The sequence below is a fragment of the Plecotus auritus genome, assembly GCF_963455305.1.
Source record: "Plecotus auritus genome assembly, chromosome: 7".
NCBI classification, from domain to species: domain Eukaryota; kingdom Metazoa; phylum Chordata; class Mammalia; order Chiroptera; family Vespertilionidae; genus Plecotus; species Plecotus auritus.
In genome coordinates, this window is record NC_137774.1 from 134,290,745 (window position 1) to 134,312,007 (window position 21,263).

General features: G+C 33.4%; 1 protein-coding gene across 4 annotated transcripts in view; it reads left to right on the forward strand.

Moving 5' to 3' along the window:
- The window catches only part of AP3B1 (adaptor related protein complex 3 subunit beta 1), a 215,024-nt gene that overhangs the window by 82,267 nt on the left and 111,494 nt on the right, over positions 1–21,263 (forward strand). For all 4 annotated transcript variants that reach the window (XR_013961150.1, XR_013961151.1, XM_080679402.1 and 1 more), the window contains exons 9-15: positions 466–563; positions 1,245–1,299; positions 1,388–1,459; positions 5,013–5,075; positions 6,548–6,680; positions 10,088–10,197; positions 18,901–19,077. Coding sequence is in view for 2 of the 4 variants with exons in the window: in XM_080679402.1 (XP_080535528.1) it covers positions 466–563; positions 1,245–1,299; positions 1,388–1,459; positions 5,013–5,075; positions 6,548–6,680; positions 10,088–10,197; positions 18,901–19,077 (708 nt within the window). In the remaining 2 variants the exon portion in view is untranslated. The remainder of the gene's footprint in view (positions 1–465; positions 564–1,244; positions 1,300–1,387; positions 1,460–5,012; positions 5,076–6,547; positions 6,681–10,087; positions 10,198–18,900; positions 19,078–21,263) is intronic.

A 21,263-nucleotide genomic window follows, 5' to 3' on the forward strand; every position in this document is an offset into this window, starting at 1 on the left:
ATTAATAACATCTGCAAAGACCTTATTTCCAGATAAGGTCACATTTGAGGGTAGACATGAATTCTTGGGGCGGGGTCACTAATTACCTGCTACAAAAGGTATATATTCATCGTATTTCATAGGAATTTTATAGGAGTTAAAGGAAATAATATATAAGAATGTTATTTGAGCCCTAACCGGTTTAGCTCAGTGGATAGAGCGTCGGCCTGCGGACTGAAAGGTCCCGGGTTCGATTCCGGTCAAGGGCATGTACCTTGGTTGCGGGCACATCCCCAGTGGGAGGTGTGCAGGAGGCAGCTGATCGATGTTTCTCTCTCATCGATGTTTCTAGCTCTCTATCCCTCTCCCTTCCTCTCTGTGAAATATCAATAAAATATATTAAAAAAAAAAAAGAATGTTATTTGAAACTGTAGTGTGCTCCAATGTTCATAGTTCTGATTATTTTCCCATGCTTTTGTTTTTTAGGTGGTTATGGCAGTTGCTCAGCTGTATTGGCACATATCACCAAAATCTGAAGCTGGCATTATTTCTAAATCACTAGTGCGTTTACTTCGTAGCAGTAGGTAGGACATGGTTTTATGTACTTTTTTTTTTTTTTTGTATTCCTTCAAAAGGAATATTTGAACAAATAAAATGTAACTTTCATTTATCTCAAAGTTTATGATAAATATTGAATTTTTGAAACCTCAAGCCCAAATAGCCCAAAGGAATTACAAATATCTTTTGGCCCGGCTGGTGTGGCTAGGTGGTTGAGTGTGGACCTATGAACCAAGAAGTCACGATTCAATTCCTGGTAAGGGCACATGCCCAGGATGCAGGCTCGATCCCAAGTAGGGGACATGCAGGAGGCAGCTAAACGATGATTCTCTCATCATGATGTTTCTCTGGGCAGAATTGAGACAAGTTTATATGAGCTCTCCAGTCATGTTTGTTTCATCAGGCCTAAGAATGCCTTTCTTACATGTGTTCAGAGCAGCTACAGTATTGGCTTTACATCTTAGGAATACAGTATTATAAACTTGGTTTTAATTCTTACTCATCATGAATCTAATGTAATTTATTAATCGTTTGTAGGGAAATGTACTTTAAAATAAGGCATAAGTATCTAAAATTTATTGAAAATTTTCAATATTATATTTGAGTTCTATTTAATATGAAACTTACCACTAATTCCTTTTCTTTAATGTACTTAAAGGTATTTCATTGGAAAATATACCCAGTGAAAATTCTTGTTTAATTTCTAGGGAGGTGCAGTATATTGTCCTACAGAATATAGCAACTATGTCAATTCAAAGAAAGGTATGTACATTGTGAGTACATAATTTAAGAGAGAAATGAATGCATTAGTACCATTACATGTATTTGTATATTTATTTTTGTCATTTAGGGTATGTTTGAACCTTATCTGAAGAGTTTCTATGTTAGGTCAACTGATCCAACTATGATCAAGACACTTAAGGTAGGCATGCTCTTATTTTTAAGATACTCTAATATGTGTTTTCTTTGAAGATACTGCTATAGCTTCTAGCATCTGTAAAATGGAAATCTGTTTTTACATCATTTAGGGATTTTCTTTATACTTCCTAAAATACATTATTATATACTAGGTATACTAGTTAATAATGCGGATTTTGTAATAAAAGAAAACATGTTAATTTCAAGAGAAACATCAAAAGTGCTTTATGCAAAGTAATGTCCATTGCTAGCTACACATATCCCCCATCTTTAGGTAATTTGTGGATACCGTCCCAATAGAACTTTTCTTGTTTTGAGGCAAACCATTCAGAGTTTCAATTTTCCACTTCTTTGTACGTTTTGAAGTGCTGCTCAGAAAGTGCGTGTGCCATCAATCGGAACAAGTGGTAATCTGAAGGAGCAAGGTCTAGTGAATACAGCTGGTGGCTTAATACTTCCCAAGCAAGATCTTTTTTTTTTTTTTTTTTTTTTTTAAATATATTTTATTGATTTTTTTACAGAGAGGAAGGGAGAGGGATAGAGAGTTAGAAACATCGATGAGAGAGAAACATCGATCAGCTGCCTCCTGCACACCTCCTACTGGGGATGTGCCTGCAACCACGGTACATGCCCTTGACCGGAATCGAACCCGGGACCCTTCAGTCCGCAGGCCGACGCTCTATCCACTGAGCCAAACCGGTTTCGGCACCAAGCAAGATCTTTTAATGTGTCTTGAACTGGTTTTGAAGTGTGTGATGGTGCGTCATCATGAAGCAAAATTACTTTGCTGTGTCTTCTGGCCCATTCTGGTCATTTCATCATCAAAGCTTGGTTGAAATTGATTATTTGTTGTTGGTAGCGATCAATATTAACGGTTTCACCTAGTTTTAGAAGCTCATAATACACCACACCTTGCTGATCCCACCAAATGCAGAGCATTGTCTTCTTTCAGAAGCAATTTGGCCTTGCAATTGATTTTGATGGTTGAGATGGATCAACCCATGATTTTGTGCATTTGGGATTCTCAAAATAAGTCCACTTTTCATTGCCAGTCACAATTTAATGCAAAAAAGACTTTCTTTCGTGCCATTGAAGCAACATTTTACTGATGATTTTTCAGTTTTCCATTTGTCTTCCGTTCAGTTGATGTGGCACCCATTTTCCTTCCTTCAAAATCTTTCCCATTGCTTGTTAATGATTGGAAATGGTTTGCTGAGCAATGTTTAATCTTTCTGCAAGTTGTTTTTGAGTTTGACACGCATCTTCATCCAATAATGCTTGTAATTGTTGGTCTTCAAACTTTTCGGTTGACCTGGACGTTCTTAGTCTTTCACATAGAAATGATCACTTATAAAGCGTTTAAACCAGCATTCACAAGCATCTTGAGATAGAGGATGTTCACCATAAGCTTCCTGCAGTATACAATAACCTTTTCTTCAAAATAAAGTAATAAATTAAAACTTCCTGCAAATGCTCTTTTTTTGGCACGAAATTCGATATTTTAAGCATAAAAATATCTATGATGTTAACACATTCAGCAAATTTGACATACGAAGTTTTAAAGCTTGTTGTCAATACACCAAAATAGCATACATATCAAATCGCATATATATCAACATATGTGTAACTTCATCTATTGAAAAAAATCCACATTATTAACTGGTACAGCTAGTACTAGTTACTGTGCTATATCTTAACAACACAAAGTGAAAACATGCTGCCACACCCTGAATAACTCACAGTATACTGAATGAAACAGATGTGTAAATAGATCATTTTAACAGTATGTGATATTATGGAGATTTGAATTGAGTGCTGTGAAAAAAATAGTCTTCTCTGAAAGATTTAGAAAAACGTGTGAAAAAGATGATGTTAGAGTGGATTTTAAAATAACATTTTTGAGAATTTTGTTGTTGGTTAGTAGGTTGATTGGGAGGTTGTAGAGTTGCAAGTAGGAGATAGCCACAGTTTATGCTAACACAAGGGATTGTAAGAGTTGTTTTGAGGGAATGATAACTACAGTATAGAGTGTAGTTTGGATATAGCACTATATGGGTTAAAACAATGTGGTATTAAAACAGAAAAAAAAGTGGAATAGAATGAAAACCTGGAAATAGATCAGTGTATATGAAAGTGTACTGTGTAATAGAGGAGACATTACAAACCAATACGGAAAGGGTGGACTATAAATATTAGAATTATTGGTTATTCACATGGAAGCTGAGTTTAATCATAAGAAAATCTAAGACACATCCAAATACAATGTGTGATATTGAACTGGATATTTTTATTATACATTATTGAGATAATTGGTGAAACTTAAATAGAGAGTAACAATCGCATAGATGTGATGTATCAGTGTGAATGTCTTGATTTTCTTGGTTGTATTGTGGTCTGTAGGACATGTCCTTGTTTGTAGGAAATATGCATAGAAGTATTTGGGGACAATGAGATATCAAATTGGCAATTATGGTCTCAAATGTTTCAGATCAAAAATAGTAATTTTTACCTTTTCTTTTTGTTGAGATTTTTTTTTAAATTGTACAGAAAAATTAAATGTCCTCATCAAAATAAAATGAAAAGTCTAGCCATAATCTGGGAGAAAATATACCCATATATATCTGCAAAATGACTGGTACTTAGAATATATAAATAACTTCTATAATTTGTGTCTTTGAATTGTAATATTTGGACCATTTACTTTTTTTTTTTTTTTAATATATTTTATTGATATTTCACAGAGAGGAAGGGAGAGAGATAGAGAGCCAGAAACATCGATGAGAGAGAAACATCGATCAGCTGCCTCCTGCACACCCCCACTGGGGATGTGCCCGCAACCAAGGCACACGCCCCTGACCGGAATCGAACCCGGGACCCCTCAGTCCGCAGGCCGACGCTCTATCCACTGAGCCAAACCGGCTTCGGCTGGACCATTTACTTTTAATGTGATTATTGATATGTGTTTATGTCTATATCTTGTGTGTTTTCTGTTTGTCCCATTTGTTCTCCGTTCCTTTTTTCCTTTTTCATGTTTTCCTTCAGATTAATTGGATATTTTTTATGAGTAAAAACATTTTTTTAGTGAGCCTATTGGAAATGGGCTTTTAATTGCATATTTCTTGTAACTCTAAATCCAGAATAATTAAAATGTCTAAGAATTTGGGATGGTAGGATGAAGGAAACACAATAAGACAATCTGGAACACAGAAGTATTACTTACATGGAGGGCAGTATTTTCTAATTTTCTTAGTCACAGAAAAAAAGTCAAACTACCTTAAATTGTTTAGGTTAATTGGATATAAATTGTAAAGTTGGGACAAACAATTAGGGAAAATGTTGGATTCTCTTTTTTGTAATTACTTGTTAAGCACTCTGTAAATATCTATATGTAGATGTAGGGAGACAAAATTCACTTGAAGGGTATAATGCTTCACAACATTTGTAACTGTGACTTCTTTAAAAAGCATAAATTACCTTTCTATTAAATGCCTAGCCTTTATTAAATTCATCTTTTTTGTTTGTTTCAAAATGTTTATTTCTTCTTTTTTCTACTATAGCTTGAAATTTTGACAAACTTGGCAAATGAAGCCAACATATCAACTCTTCTTCGAGAATTTCAGGTTTGTATACAGTGCTAATTCTTAACATTTGTTCAGTTTAAAGTTAAATATACCTCTTTCTGAACTTTGAAATATGTAATTGTTTAAATAAAACAGTCATTTGGGATGGGGTAATTTTATGGTGTTAGTTGTATAGAGGTGACAAATTGGACCTGTTTCAGAATATTGGTGATATAGTATCAGATGTTTAAGAAGGTCAATTGTTTAATATATTATTTTTTCAGTATCCATTTTATCATTTTTTTCTCTTTCTACCTTATTTTTGTGTTTGCTATGTTCATAGGTATGTTTACTTATAATTTTTTTCAGTAAAATAGTCAATTTTTCTAAAGACTCTTATTTTTAGTTGAGGAAATTAGGTAATCAACTGGGTAACAGGTTTTAAATATAATTGATCTTTCCTAAGTGGAACTAAGAGACTTTAATTTGTTTAATCTATTTCTTCAACAATTAATCATGTTCTTGTTACCATTTTCACTATATTTGTAAGTTTTTAGATATTCTTAGATTTTTCTCCTCCATTTGTCATTTAGACACCATTTAAATGTATTATTCTATTTTGCATGTTAGATAAACCATAGTGTTAAATCTACAGCATGAACTTCTCATTTGAGCTTGGCATTTCAGTTGAATATTGGATTTTAAATTTTATTATATATATTATATATAAACGTGCATGCTAAAAGTGCTTTCATTTCTGTAAAGAATAAAAGCTAAGTTTTTAAATCAGGAATGTTTAACCAAGTGAAATTCTTTTGGGCTATCATAAATTTTGTAAAAATCTTTTAACTTCCTGTTGTTAAATAATTGAATTATTTATTTTTAAGTTTATATAAATATTTAGTTTACATTGTATCTTTAAAAATTATTTTAAAGAAAATCTATTTATTAAAAGTGTGGTATTTTGTTTTATTGTAAACTGAGTATTTATAAAGTCTTTATTGAAATGTTGTTCACTGTAACTATTTTGGAGTTACTACTATTCAGATACTATTTTGAAAGTAAGATATTTCTGGAAGCATATTGGTTTTTTTCTTCCTCTTCTCCCAATTTTTAGATTTAGTGTCTGAAAAATTAACCCTTATTTTTCATAGATTCACAGATGCTGTGAATGAACTGAAATGAACTGAAACCTCCAAAGAAAGAGTTCTCATCCTATCTTAGCCTTGCACTTAAAGTAATTGCTATCTTTGGGTGACTGCTCCCCACTGTCTGTTTTGGAGTCATAAGCCACTGTAGTCACAAGTGAATGAATCTGGCTTGAAAATGTACCTCTTTTATAGGCACATTCTTTAAGTAAAAAGGAAACTAAATTTAGCTAAGTCATCAGTTCTCCCATTGTACTTATAGATGAGATTATGTGTGCTGCAATTTTTGTATCGACAAAACTTAATATAATAGGCATTATTATATTATGTTTTGTTCACTTGATATAGTACCAATGTATAAACTAATTGAAATAATATTTTTAGACTTACGTGAAAAGCCAGGATAAGCAATTTGCAGCAGCCACTATTCAAACTATAGGCAGATGTGCAACAAACATCTTAGAAGTCACTGACACATGTCTCAATGGCCTGGTGTGTCTGCTGTCCAACAAAGATGGTAAGTTGACAGTTTCATTTTGTTTTTCAAGTAATTTATCATTTGAACATGCTTGCATTTTATTTTTTCCTGTATGTCAGTAGCATGGTCATGATGAGTAGCATTTTGTCTTTGAAACACACACACACACACACACACACACACACACAGTTTTGTTTTGTTTTTTAGTAAATTGGGTAATTAACTTACAAACAATATCTGTCTTGCCTGAACATAGCTAAGAAAGTATAATTTGTTTTATTTCTTCACAATTTAATTACCTTCATTGTACCCTGTCTCAAAGGCTTTATTTTGCTTTTCAGTGGCATGTAAGCCATGTATAATATTGATTCACCTGCAGAGGGTGCTAAAAGCAGGCAAATGACTCTGTGCCATGGAGAAGTTGCTAGATCAAAAAAGTATGTTGAATGTGTTACCATCAAAGTTTATTCCCAGAAATCCAAGATTAATCCTAGATTTAGAACTCATCAGTTTGGAACAGTTTCATGTTTTTAAGCCCTACAATATCTAAACATTTTGTAAAACTAGATGGTAAAATATATAATCTCGGTACTGTTCTGTGGTGAAATGTCAGTTATTTCTATGGTATGGCTTTAGATTAAATGAGGCCATTTGGAGAGAGAGAAAAATGAGTCACCTGTTACCTTTAAAATAGTTTATGTAGAGGACATTTATTATAATTATGTATATGATTAAAAAGCATAATTTTTAATGTAAAATCATTGAAATTATTTGTGGGATTCTAAATTATGTCATATCTAGACGCAGGCGTATGTGACATAGCAACCATAGTTTAAACATAACAATTATTTTACTTGAAAAATCACTTTTCACTACAATAACTCTTTTATTCCTAATTATCTTTTTTTTCACATGTAGATTTCTTTATAAAATTGGAATATTGTTATAAGTACTTATGATGAAAAGATAATTGAAACAAAATTCATCCCCAAATAAGTTTTTTTATTGTGAACATAAAATTATAATCTTTTACCTATAAACTCAAGATGTTATTATTGATAGAATACTTTTCTACATGTAGTAGTAAAACTCTGTGGCAATGTAAATTATCAGGTATATAGATTCTTAAACAAATAGACTGTAGGAGGTAACTAGAGGAAATAGGATGCTAACTATACATTTTATCTATTTTCTACTTTTAATAATATCCTTTTTATCTATTTCTATATCACACTTTAAAATATGAGTTCAAAAACATGTTTTATTTTCTTACATCTTTAATAATGACTTTCTATTTGATCAAATAAGACACACTCCTTGGATTATATTTAAAATTACAGTTTTTAAACCATGGTTTACCATGGTAGTTGTTATTTTAAAATTTAATTGCATACAATAAAGCACCACAAATTAGTTAGAACACATATTTGTTCTTTTAAGTACAAAATATATTCAAGATTTTTCAATTTTATATTTTGATGCTTTTTTCTCTTGTGAAATTTTCAAGCTGTGAATTTAAAAGCACGTTTTTCTACTTCAGCTTATAGCACATTAATTTCTCAAAAAATATTTTTATTGACTTTGATTTAAAAGATGAATATTCTACACTATAGCACTTTTAAAGGAGGAATAGATTACTTTATAAATAGGTAATGGGAGACTAATATAATTTATAATCACTCTTAAAAGTAGGAGGATTTAATCATGAAAACATTGATATTTTAATGTTTTTAGGCTTTTGTTTTTGGTAAACCAAAACTTTCTTTAGAACCATGATTTTTTTTCTATAGTTTTTATATTAAGAAACTTAAATTGTACTGTCTAGTTATGGTTGCATAATCATTATTAGCCCATAATACTTGATTCTTTAACTCTTTATCATATGTACCAACAACCTTTACAAGTTGGAAAAGGCAACAGATTTTCCCATGGAACGTAATCCTGTCAACACCTTACAATCCTGGTTCCAGAATTGTAAGATTATAATAAACTAGAGGCCTGATGCATGAAATTCGTGCATGAGTAGGCCTTCCTTCCCCCAGCTGCCAGCACCGGCTTCCCTCTGGCACCCAGGACCTGGGCTTCCCTCCGGCCACTGGCTTCGTCCAGAAGGTCGTCCGGAAGGATGCCTGGTCTAATTAGCATATTATGCTTTTATTGTTATAGATGTGTGTTGTTTTAAGCCACTAAGTTTCTGGTAATCGGTAACAACAACAATGGGGAACTAATACAGCACCAAAGAATAAATAATATCGAGTATATAGTTCAACTATAGCCAATCCTGCTTCTGCATGAGGATAATTACAATTATACATTTTTTTTCTTATTTAGGCTAGCTTTACAATATATTTTAAAATTAAAAAATTTTATACTAAGCAGTCTTTAAAATCACACTTAGGTCATATTTTACTTTGTGTAGTAATTACTTACATAACCATGTAATGTTTTCTACTAGAGTGTAAGTTTGATGAGGGCCGGGTCTCATTCATTCAACCATAAAAAAGAATGAAATCTTACCATTTGAGACAACATGAGTGGGTTTAGAGCAGGGTTGGGGAACCTTTTTTCTGCCAAGGGCCATTTGGATATTTATAACATCACTTGCGGGCCATACAAAATTATCAACTTAAAAATTAGCCTGCTATATTTGGCCAGACTTTTACTTAACTCACCCCTAATGCCTTGGCAGGGCCAGACCAAATGATTTTGTAGGCCTTATGGGGCCTGTGGACTGGACATTCTCCACCCCTAATCTAGAGGGTATTATGCCAAGTGAAATAAGTCAGACAGAGAAAGACACCATATGATTTCACTTACATGTGAAATCTGAAACACACACACACACATACATGCGCACACACCCCCCCCCCCCCAAAATAAAGGAACAAATAAAACAGAAACAAACTCATAGCTACAAAGGGTCACCAGATGGGAAGGGGATTGAAGGAAGGGATTAAAATATACAAATTGGAGTCATAAAAATAGTCACAGGGATATCAAGTAAAACAGGGAATATTGTAATAGCTATGTCTGATGTCAGATAGGTACTAGACTTACCGGGGTGATCACTTTGTAAGGTATGTAAATGCCTAATCACTATGTTGTACACCTGAAACAAATATAATATTGTATGTCAACTGTAATTGAAAAATAAAATGATGATACTAAGATACCTACCATATGTTAATTGTGAGAAGAAAAAGAAATATATCATTTTGTTTATGATTTAAAGAAGCAGAGATTAGAAAGGGATATCATAAACCAAGAGACAATAACATGTTAGAAATTAAAGTATACTCTTCTTTTTAAGATGGATATTCACCCCCAAAATTTCAAAGTACATTCATGGTTATAGTTTTCACCTAGTCATTTAAGACATGTAGAATATTTTGCTAATTTGAATTTGAATTTAATTATACGTGTTTAATATGAATAATCTCTTTCAGAAATAGTTGTTGCTGAAAGTGTGGTTGTTATTAAGAAATTACTGCAAATGCAACCTGCACAACATGGTGAAATTATTAAACATATGGCCAAACTCTTGGACAGTATCACTGTGAGTACCAATTTTTGCTGGATAAAATGAATTTTACTCGGTATATTATAGTTTCGTTAAAATAAATGGGGATTTTCTTGTGCTATAAAGGATTGTATAGGGATAATTGGCAAAATCTCAATAATATCTGTAGATTAGATAATAGTACTGGTTGATTGTTTAATTTCCTGATTTTTAAATAATTTTACTGTGGTTATGTAAGAACATTTATTAGGAAGTTCACACTGAAGTATTTTGAGGTTAAAGGGCATGTCTATAATTTTTATCTATTCAGAAACCAAAATGTATTTGTATACGTAGAGAGAAAGCTAGAACAAATATAGTGAAATGTTAACATTTGGGGAATCTGGGTAATGGGTATTCAGAAGTTCTTTTTACTCTTCTTACCAATTTTTTATAAATCTGAAATTATGTTTAAAAATTAAATTAAAAATAAATATTAATCTTAGTTCTATCACTTACCAGTTCCATGTCCTTACATTAAAATCTCTGCTTCACTTTTCCCATAATAGTGATAGTAGAAGAACCTATATTGTTGTATCTCATTAGTTAATACTAGAGGCCCTATGCACGAAAATCTGGCTTCGTCCAGAAGGTCGTTTGGCTGTCCAGTCTAATTAGCATATTACACTTTTATTATTATAGATATGTAAAGCTCTTAATACCTAGGAGTAGTGCATGTTAGCTGTTATTATCTGTGTCTCATTTCATTCTCTTCTTCCCTTTAAAACTAAAGTTTTGGAAAAAATTATCTGAAAATAATTGTATTTCCTCACCTCACACTCTTCAACACATCACAGTCTGATTTTGATTCCTACTTTTTCCAAGGTCACTATCTCCTTCTTATTAAATCCTGTAGATAATTTGCTTTCCATATCTTTCTTGATCTTTTGTTAACATTTGATTTCACTGACCACTTCCCTTTTAAAACATACGCTCTCTATGGCTTTTACCTGATTTTTTTTTCCAAATTCTTCTCCATTGTGTTTGCCTTTTCCTATGCCTGTTCCTTGAATATTATAGTTTGATAACTAATGTTCTATAACTGAAAGGGTTGTGTTTTAGGAAGGGAGTATATAATTTCCTTCTTTAAAGCTTGGGTAATCTATAGTTTGCCTATTCAGAGGGATCATATTTGTGTAGTGAAAGGTAATGGATGGCAAGGTTTGGAGCCTACCAATTTTTAATGTCTTTTAGGGCAATTACACATTTATCTTGAAGATGAGAATCAGACTTAACAGGAGTCACTTACCATTTGAGTTTCTACCACATCTCTCACCAGAGAGTTCCTTTGTCCTCATATCCACTCTTATTGTTGATTAATTATCAAAGTCAGGACTTCTCATAAAGATTGTATATGTGAGGTATAGGGCTTAAGAGAGTGGATTGGAAAACTGGATGGCTTGGGATCAAATTTAGTCTCTACCTTTTACTAACTTTGTGAATTTAAGCAAGTTATTTGACTTCTATGCTTCAGTTTTTTCATTTGTAAAATGGGAACAATAATACTAATAACTTTCAGACCTATTGTGAAGAATATGAGTCAATGTATTTGAACCATTTAGTGTGTAGTGTAAGCTGTTATTATGATCACGAATATATTTAATGTCTTTAAAGAAGACACACTTGATGAAGTTTAAATTTAGTAAGTGATCTCATGGCCCCTTTTATACTTTACTTAACAGAACTCTTATAATGCTGTTCATATGCCAGGTACTATTCTAAGCATGTTAAAGATAAAAAATTACTAATTTTAATAACAATTATGCAAGGTAGATTCTATTAGAATTCCCATTTTACATGAGAGAAAGCTGAGGCACACATAGGTTGAGCAACTTGCCTAAGCTCACAATAGGCTAGTAGGTCTGCTTTCACTAATAGATTATGCTGTCTCTCTTCCATTCCCCCCTCCCCCCTCTCTCTTTTGTATTCAATTCACTGTCCTACTCACTGACGTGGCCAGAATTTTATTATTGTTGTTGTCTAAAATCATTGACAAATTGGACATTAGATGGACATGGTCCTTGTTTGCCCAAATATGGAGCAGATGTTTGACATTATTTGTCAGTGATCTATTGATGTGAACTGAGAGGGTACACCTTTTTCCTCAAGTCCACTGAAATGGACATCCAGCATTTGTGCATACCAAGCATCAAATTACAGTAGCATTTTTAGTCATTGTAACAACCACAAATACTCCTACATATATTTAGATACCTTCTAAGGATGTGGTATATCCTTCAGTAAGAATCACTTTTCTAACCAATAACTAGATAGGGGAATACTAGATAGGGAAAGACAAAGAATAGAGATACATACATGAGGCCATTTTATTACATCAACTTTCTCTACAATAGTTGTTGGAATATTACCCAATTAAATATTTTCTTATGAATCCAATATAGCAAAGCCTGTTTTTGTTTTTATTTTTTTGTCAGAAGATAATTATTAGTGGAATATAAAAATATGGTGGAAATACCAAATTGACAAAGGGAAAAAAGTAATAATGTAAAATAAGTATTTTAAAGTAATAAATTTTTAAAAGTAAAAGTCAAACATATTCTACCCTAACTATGAATGGAGTGAATTCTCTCATTAAAAAACAGACTTTCAAATTGGAGTGAAAAACAAAAGCTAGCTACAGTCCATTTATAATTAAATAATATAATCAAAGTGATAAGAGTTGAAAATAAGAAGATAGGGAAAGAGATATTAAATGAACACAAATGAGGAAGTGAGATTTAAAATTAAAAGCATTTAACAACATAAAAAGGAACATCATAAGATGAAAAATAGGACAATTTACAAAGAAACGAAGAAGTATAAGCCTATCTGCACACAAAAAAATATGGCAACTACATAAATATGTAAAGGAAAAGTCTATAGGAAATATAAGGACAAATATAAAATACAGTTTTGGTGGGTGACTTTAATATAGTTCTCTCATATAAGATATACCTAGGAGATTTTAAGGAAGATGTAGACTTAAGGACACATAGAGAAATTAAATAATAGACTAAATGCTTGATTTAGTAAGTCTAGCTAAAACCTTATATCTCTTGAACAGATAATACCCACTTTTATGGGTATATCCATAGAAAATTTAAAAGTGTAGTTGGACATAAGAAAACTTAAGAGATTTAAGTTTTAGTTAGAATTAAATCATTTAAAAGCATACCGGCCAGATGTGAAGTAAGAAAAGACACTTTACAACAAAGGAAAAGTTAAGAGAATAAATACAAGCTCTCCATTAAACACAGAAAAAGAACATACTACAAAATGTGTGGGATGTGGCTAACTGCTACAATTTTTTAAAATAAAGAAATTAGAAATAAAAGAATTTGTATTTGTCCAAACAAATTTGAAAAAAACACACCCTCAAAACAATGAAACAAAGCATAAAACTTAAGCCGGATCAAAGCTGATTTTGTAAAATAGAATATAAAAAAAGTTGAAATTGATAAATATATGTTAAATCTGGTCCTTTGGAAAGATAATAAAATAGTAAACCCTTCTTGAGTCTGATAAGGTAAAGAGAGAAAGCAAAAATAGACAAATTGGGAATGTGATGTAGGAGAGATTAAAATAATTACAAAGAAAACTATATGCAATTCTATAGTAAAAACTTGAACTTTTGGAAAATGAAAAGATGATGATGTGTTGTTACTTAACATTATCTGAGGAAGCTGAAGTGCTTGAAGTGAGACAAGGCAAGACAGTTTGTGATGCAGACCCTAAAGCAATTGGGAGGCACAAGTCACTCCAGAAGGAGGTGCTGAGGGATTAGCAGGCAACAGCTTTAAGGTCAGGAAAGAGGGGTGATTGAAATTCCACAATCTCTGATCTGTCAAGAGTTACTCACATAAGGACAATAGCCACATGGAAAGGAAAGCAGGGTTTTATTAATCTCATCAAATACGGGATAACTCTTAAATATCCGCAAGTGATTTTAAAATGAATGGCACAGTCTCAGAGCTTTCAATGAGAGCTCTTTCTTCTGAATCTCTACCTATTTCACCCTAAATCCAAGAATAGTATCTTAACCCACTGTGGTTTTACAGTCAAACTGACCAGAGTCAGGACAGTATTGAGCTTGTTTTTAGTGACTCCTGGCTCATCTCCCCTCTGGGAGGAGGGGAACAGAAGTGGAGGAGGAGACAGCCTCTTTCCACCCTGGCCACCTTACTAATTCATAAAACAAGAGTTGAACAGAAGTGGGAAAAGGCCCCATCATGCATGGGCACAGGAGTAGGCTAGAGATTGACCTAGGCCCGTGGTTGGCAAACTGCGGCTCGCGAGCCACATGCGGCTCTTTGGCCCCTTGAGTGTGGCTCTTCCACAAAATACCACGGCCTGGGCGAGTCTATTTGAAGAAGTGGCGTTAGAAGAAGTTTAAGTTTAAAAAATTTGGCTCTCAAAAGAAATTTCAATCGTTGTACTGTTGATATTTGGCTCTGTTGACTAATGAGTTTGCCGACCACTGACCTAGACCATCCCTGGCTCTCGGGAAGCTGCAGAAGGCCATAAGAGAGCCATTGCACAGAGTGGCGGAAGAAAGGGAGTGAGCCTTGGTTTGATTAATGAGTAAATAGACCCACTGAAGTGAAATTTTTTGTCTCCATAATATACATAATCAGTCTGGGAGCAGGAACCGGTCTTCTTGCCTTGCTGGCTCGTATTTTTCCTGTATAGCACACTCTTTTTTGTCTGCCCAGTGGCTTTGGTGAACTCTGGATTCAGACTTGGAATTCCAGTGTGAGTTCTACCACTGACAAGCTATGAGATGTTGGGCAAGTTCTTAACCCCTTTGTGCCTGGTTTCCTCATATATCAAGTAGGGATAATGGTAGAGCCTACTTCCAAGGGCTTTTGTAATAACTGATTGGGAAAAACCGGTGAAGTCCTTAAAAACAGTGCCAGGTACATGGTAAGAACTCAATAGATATTAGCTGTGTAATTTTTTTAAAAAAGGGAACACAGATTTTACTGTATTCAAGACTTTTCATTCCATTTGTTATCTAGTAAGTAACATAGCTGAAAATGTAAACACTAAAATTTAAATTAATTCTACTTTTAAATTTTATTTTAATTGAATAGATGTATGTTGATAGTACAGTCAGCTTATATGTTCTTATTGTGAATATTTTATTCTTTGGAGTATCTTTCACTTGTAGTAAATACTGCTTTGGGAGCAAAGTTCTTCCAGAATAAAATGCATACTACCAGAGGATTGTTCTAACAGGATTTCACATAATGTTTAATGGGACAGACAAGGATTTCATGTCATAAAAGAACAGTTGAAAGATGTTTTTCTGTACTTTGTGTACTTCTTGTCCAGGTGCCTCCCTGAATGCCTGCCATTTTGCAAGTTAACCCCAGCTTAATTTAGACTTAAATTTTAATACACACAGAGTCCAGATAAAGAATTTTGGATCTGATTTGCTGTTTGTATGCAGTTTATTTAGATGTCTACTGATTGCCTTTGACAAATTTAAATAAATAAAATTGATGTTTTTGCAGGATTTAAACTGTTGCACTGTGCAGTGGGCTGGTGTGGAAACACAATAGCTTTTAAACTGAACTGCTTACAGAGTGATCTGTAAAATCTTTCTAGATGTCTTTCTTAACGGCTGTAGTGAGCTAGGAATCATTATTTGTTTTCCAGCCAAGTTAATGGGTTAAAATGGCAGTGGAAACTGCCTTCTGGTAGAAGTTTAAAAAGTGCACTTAACCACATGCTCAAGGCATTTAGAATAAAGCATCAGGCAAAGTCATTTACAATCTAGTTTGTCCTTGAAAATATTGAAAAGCAGAGGTTCATAATGAAAGTATTATATCAACTACATACATGTGTGCTATTAGTTTGGTTTTAATTCAGCGTTTCTATATATTCTGTAGTTGAAAAGATCTCGGCGAACAAAAAGTGGTTAATTTTCTTACTTGCTCTTTTGTCACTTGCTTCAAATCTTTGAATATAGTGGCCATGGAGTCATAGTATCAGTGTCAGTGGTATACATGTGAGAGTACTATACTTAATTGGGAGAGAATGAGGGCTGAAATCTGAAAATCTTAGGATTCTGATTCCCTCCACATGCACAGAAACATTGGGTTTGTCAATTTCCTAAGCTTTTTAACAAAATGCCATCACTAAAAGTTTGGCATATTGATATTGATATTTCTTATCATGGAGACGTTTTCTAAGTTATCAAAGTGTTTACTTAATTTTATTACCTCTGAATGTTATTCTGCACCCTCCCTCCCCCAAACCACCACCACTACCTTCAGGTTTTCATTGTGAACATGAGAATTTATTGATTTTTTAATGTTTTCAGCAAGTTGTGTTTTAAATGTATGTAATCATAAGGGTTTTTTGTTATTTTTAAAAATATGTTTTTATTGATTTTAGAGAGAGAGGGAGAGGAAGAGAGACATTGATGAGAGAGAGAAATCAATCACCTGCCTCCTGCATGTATTGTTATTTTAATGTTAGCATATTAATGAATAGGAATAGATGCACTGGCTGGTGGGTCAGTTGGTTGGAGCGTCATCCTGTACAACAAAAAGCTGTGGGTTTGATTCCCGGTCAAACCTAGGTTGCAGGTTCAATCCCCAGTTGGGGCACATATGGGCGGCAACTGATAGATGTTTCTCTCTCATATCAATGTTTCCCTCTCTCACTCTCTTTTCCTCTCTCTCTCAAAAAAATCAATAAAAACACACCCTTAGACGAGGATTAAAAATAACAATAATAATCTTAGTTTATTAATGAATAGGAATAGAAACAATTTCTTAAAACTTTTTGGGACTGCCTTTTTAATTGCAGAAAAGAATTTTAAGTGTGTTACCAGAAGAAAATTACTTAAAGTGGAGTAATAGATTTTTATATGTCATAAAATTCTAATTTTTACACTAGGAATATGTAATAAAATATTTAAGAAAAACAAACCTAGCATAACTGAAATCTGAAGTTGCCCATATATTCTTATTTAGAGGTACCTTTCACTATGGCAGGCAACTTGAATTGCTTCATACCAGAAAATTTAATGTACCACTCTATTATATTATTTTGTAGCCCAGTTTAAAATAATAGATTGGGAGTAAGGTCATAATGCAGTGTAACCTTTGGAACAGGAGAAATAACCCCTGTCTTTCTAGAAATTAGTGTACACACAGTAAGGATATCAGTTTTATCATACTGCATAAATGGATTTACAATAGCATTTAATATTGTACTTATTACTTAACACACTTAATTGCATAAGTATGCTGATTTCTTGCTTACTAAACTTATTCTAATATTAATTTAAAAATTATCCTGTTATCATACTATTTGCAAATACATATTTTTATTTTAAAGTCTTTTTGATTACCTCATTCTCATTCTGGTGAAAGACCCAACTTAGGGGTATTAATAATTTTATGTTATTTTATAAAATGGGTGTTTTGAAATAATTTGAGATGGTGGATATTGTGATAAAATTTTAGCTGTGCAAAGGTCCTTATTCTCACTTTTTAACAGTAATATGTGCAGCTGTGAAACTGTAATGAAAATATTAGGGCTTTATTTGAGGAATTGGAAAAGGACTTTTTAAAAAGAATTATCTATTATTTTTATGCTATCTCTTAATGATAGTTATTGGCTTTTTCATTTCTTATAAAAAGCAAATTTTCCATACTAGGTGAAAATGTTCACAGAAACTAATTTACACACCCGTTCAAATTCCTTTTGGAATAGGGGATAATACAAGTAAACAGAAATAAAACTAATGTACATACTCTAAAATAATGGTCTTAATGGTGTTGATGGCAGGTTTCCAATTTGTTACAAAGCAGTAATTTTTAAGAAACAAATTATGTAAAAATGTACATTATTTAAAAAAATTTCATTATTAAAAATATTTAATGCCAAAATGCAGTATTGGACAAATTTATGTTATTCCTATTTCTTTTGTTGGTGACCAAATAATAGACTAGGATTAATGATTTTGTAAGCCAAATCTTGATGATCTTGTAAGTTTTATATATTCCCAGTGCTATAGATAGAGGACATAACAGTTGAAATCAAAGCCTGTAGTGGATCTATTCTTTTTTCTATATTATCCATGACTCTCAAAACATGGTTTGCAGACAGACCACCTGTCTCAGGAATCATCCGTGATGCTTCATAAAAATGTGAATTCCGGGGCCCCACCATAGAACTATCTTGGAGCGATACCAGAACCCTGCAGTTTTATTATGAACCATAGATGATTTTTCTGGGCATCGAGGTTTGTAAATCAGTGCCCTAGAGCAGAGGTCCGCAAACTTTTTCTATAAACTGCTATTCTTATGGACTTTGTTGCAGCCACTCACTTCTGCTAGTATAGCACAAAATCAGCAATAATAATACATAAACAAATGGGCATGGCCATCCAGATTCAGTCCAAGAATTTGCAGATCTCTGATAGAATCAAGATTCTAGACCAGTGATTTTTCCTCTATGAATCTTTTCTAAAACATTATCCCGAAATCAGTTTTGTGATTTCCTGTGTGTTTATTTTTTGATAACTAAAGAAAATCCATAAATATAGGAGCACTTCCTGGATATACATTAAATGACTTGATAGATGTAACACGTTGGTAATACTTAAAGACTTTTCTATGTTAATATTAAGGAGAGCATGCTTATCTTATTTGTAACCATATTGTCTACTTCTAATATTAGGTCCCTGTGGCTAGAGCAAGTATTCTTTGGCTAATTGGAGAAAACTGTGAGCGAGTTCCTATAATTGCCCCTGATGTTTTGAGGAAGATGGCTAAAAGCTTCACAAATGAAGATGATCTTGTAAAACTGCAGATTTTAAATTTGGGAGCAAAATTGTATTTAACCAACTCGAAACAGGTAAGAGGCTAATCCTTACTTCTACCTACTTTCTTCTTTACTCTGTTGAAGCAGCTAAAGTCTGTTCACGCATTAGTCTATCTAACAATTACTAGGTGCCTGTTTCTTTAAGGTTCTTCAATAGATGGTAGTTGTGCAAAGAGATGATATTCTAATCTAGTAGGGGAGAAAAACATAAAAAAATGAAATAGTATTTGGTAGGTGCTATAATAGAAGTACTGAGATACATGAAACTCCAGAGGAGAAAGTTACTGAAAGTCTGCAGTAGGAGGAGAGAGGATAAGACTCCTGATTGTGGACTTCTAAGGAGTGGTTTCCTGTACAGAAGAAGGAAAGAGGAGAGCAGCAGGTCAGTCATGAAACAGCTTGGTGCTTTCAGCACACTTAAAGTGGTTGGACAGGAAGGCCAGGCCAGGACTTGGAGTGGCAAATACTGTGGACTTTGTCCTACAGGTACAGGGGAAACCAGTAAATATTTTAATTAATTAATTAATTAATTTTCATGATTTTTTTAATCCTCACCCGAGGATATTTTCTCCATTGATTTTTAGAGAGCGTGGAAGAGACAGGGCAAGACATTGATTGGTTGCCTCCTATATGTCTGTGTCTGTCATTCTCTCCTGCCTCTCCATCAGTGTTCATCTTTCTCTCTTTTTATATTTGCTGTGCATCTCTCAGTTGTCTCCCTCTCTTTCTGCCTTCTCTGCCTACCCATACTCACTCTCTAGTAAGCCGATGTTGGCCATTCAGAATTTTCAGGTTGACTCCTCAAATTTATCCCCACTTGTGATATGACTTTTGTTATTGTCGCTTTTGCTGATTGGTGTACAAGATTTATGACCAAATAATTACAGATAATCTGAGTATATTTCCATGATTTAGATTTTATCTTTGCATTTTAAGTCCTTCTTTGAAATGAATCTGTTAATAATTTCCAAATGTCTTGTAGATTTCTTTATGTACTGAGTTACTTTTCAAAAACAGTAAAAGAAAGGAAATCTATGTTTACTGTTGAGTTTCTTATATATTGGTAAGTAAGAGGAATCACCGCTTACTTACCCATGTATAAGTAAAAACATTGTTTTAGCCTTACACTCCTTGTGTTCACTAAAATCATACAATATTGGGAAAGTTAGTATAATACCTAGAATATTATGATTGTAATGACTTTATGTCTGGTTTGGCTACTCTAAAGTTTTGTAAGTTAGCCTGGCCAGTGTGGGACAGTGGTTGAACATTAACCTATGAACCAGGAGGTCAGGGCACATGCCCAGGTTTTTGGCTCGGTCCCCGGTGGGGGGTGTGCAGGAGGCAGCTGATCAATGATTTCATCATTGATGTTTCCATCTCTCTGTCTCTGAGAATCTCCCTTCCTCTCTGAAATGTGTGTGTGTGTGTATAAAAGAGTAAGTTGTAGACCTCCACATTGTACTTATATCGTCTACCATGGTTTTTTTTAAATCTAGTAGCATATAAGACACAAGTGTAGTGAAGAGATTTCATTTTAGTATGTAAAACATCTACATTGAAAAACTTCATCTTTTTTCAACCTTTTTGAGGAACAACATAACTAACTTCTCCCTTTTAGAGCAGCATGCAGGATGTGTGCTAGTAAAATGAAGTGTGCCCTGACAAGGCAGGGAGGAAAAGCTAAGTCCTTTGCTTTTCTAGTGCTGGTGAGATAAGTGTGTAAGTGCGCTCACCTGCTGGCAACTTGATATACTAGCAAGTTGTGCCATGGCCTGTGTGAAGCATGTAATTCCCAGCTATCAACCGATGGAGTCAGAGAAAAACACAGGAAGTTAGAGGTTGGGTTTGATGAAATATGTACAGGAGAGTGACAGAACAGTCCTGCTATAGATCATTAAAGAGAGTGGACAGAGCCCTCTTGCTACAGTAGTTTTGTCATTTGTTGTGTAGCATAAATCTAAAACCTATTTAGTTTATATTTTTGTAGATCTTTTTTTGTTGTTATAAACGTAGTAAGAATGAATTTTTAAAAAATAATGTATATGTATTGAAGAATGAAGTACTGAATTTCTCTTTCAATATTTAACATGTACAAAATGTTTATTAACATTTACCATCCGCCATGATAATTATAGTGATATCGCTGACCACACACTAGTCAAAAGACATGACAAATCTGCTAAAAAAATATCAGCATCTATTTGAAAAGTTAGGAG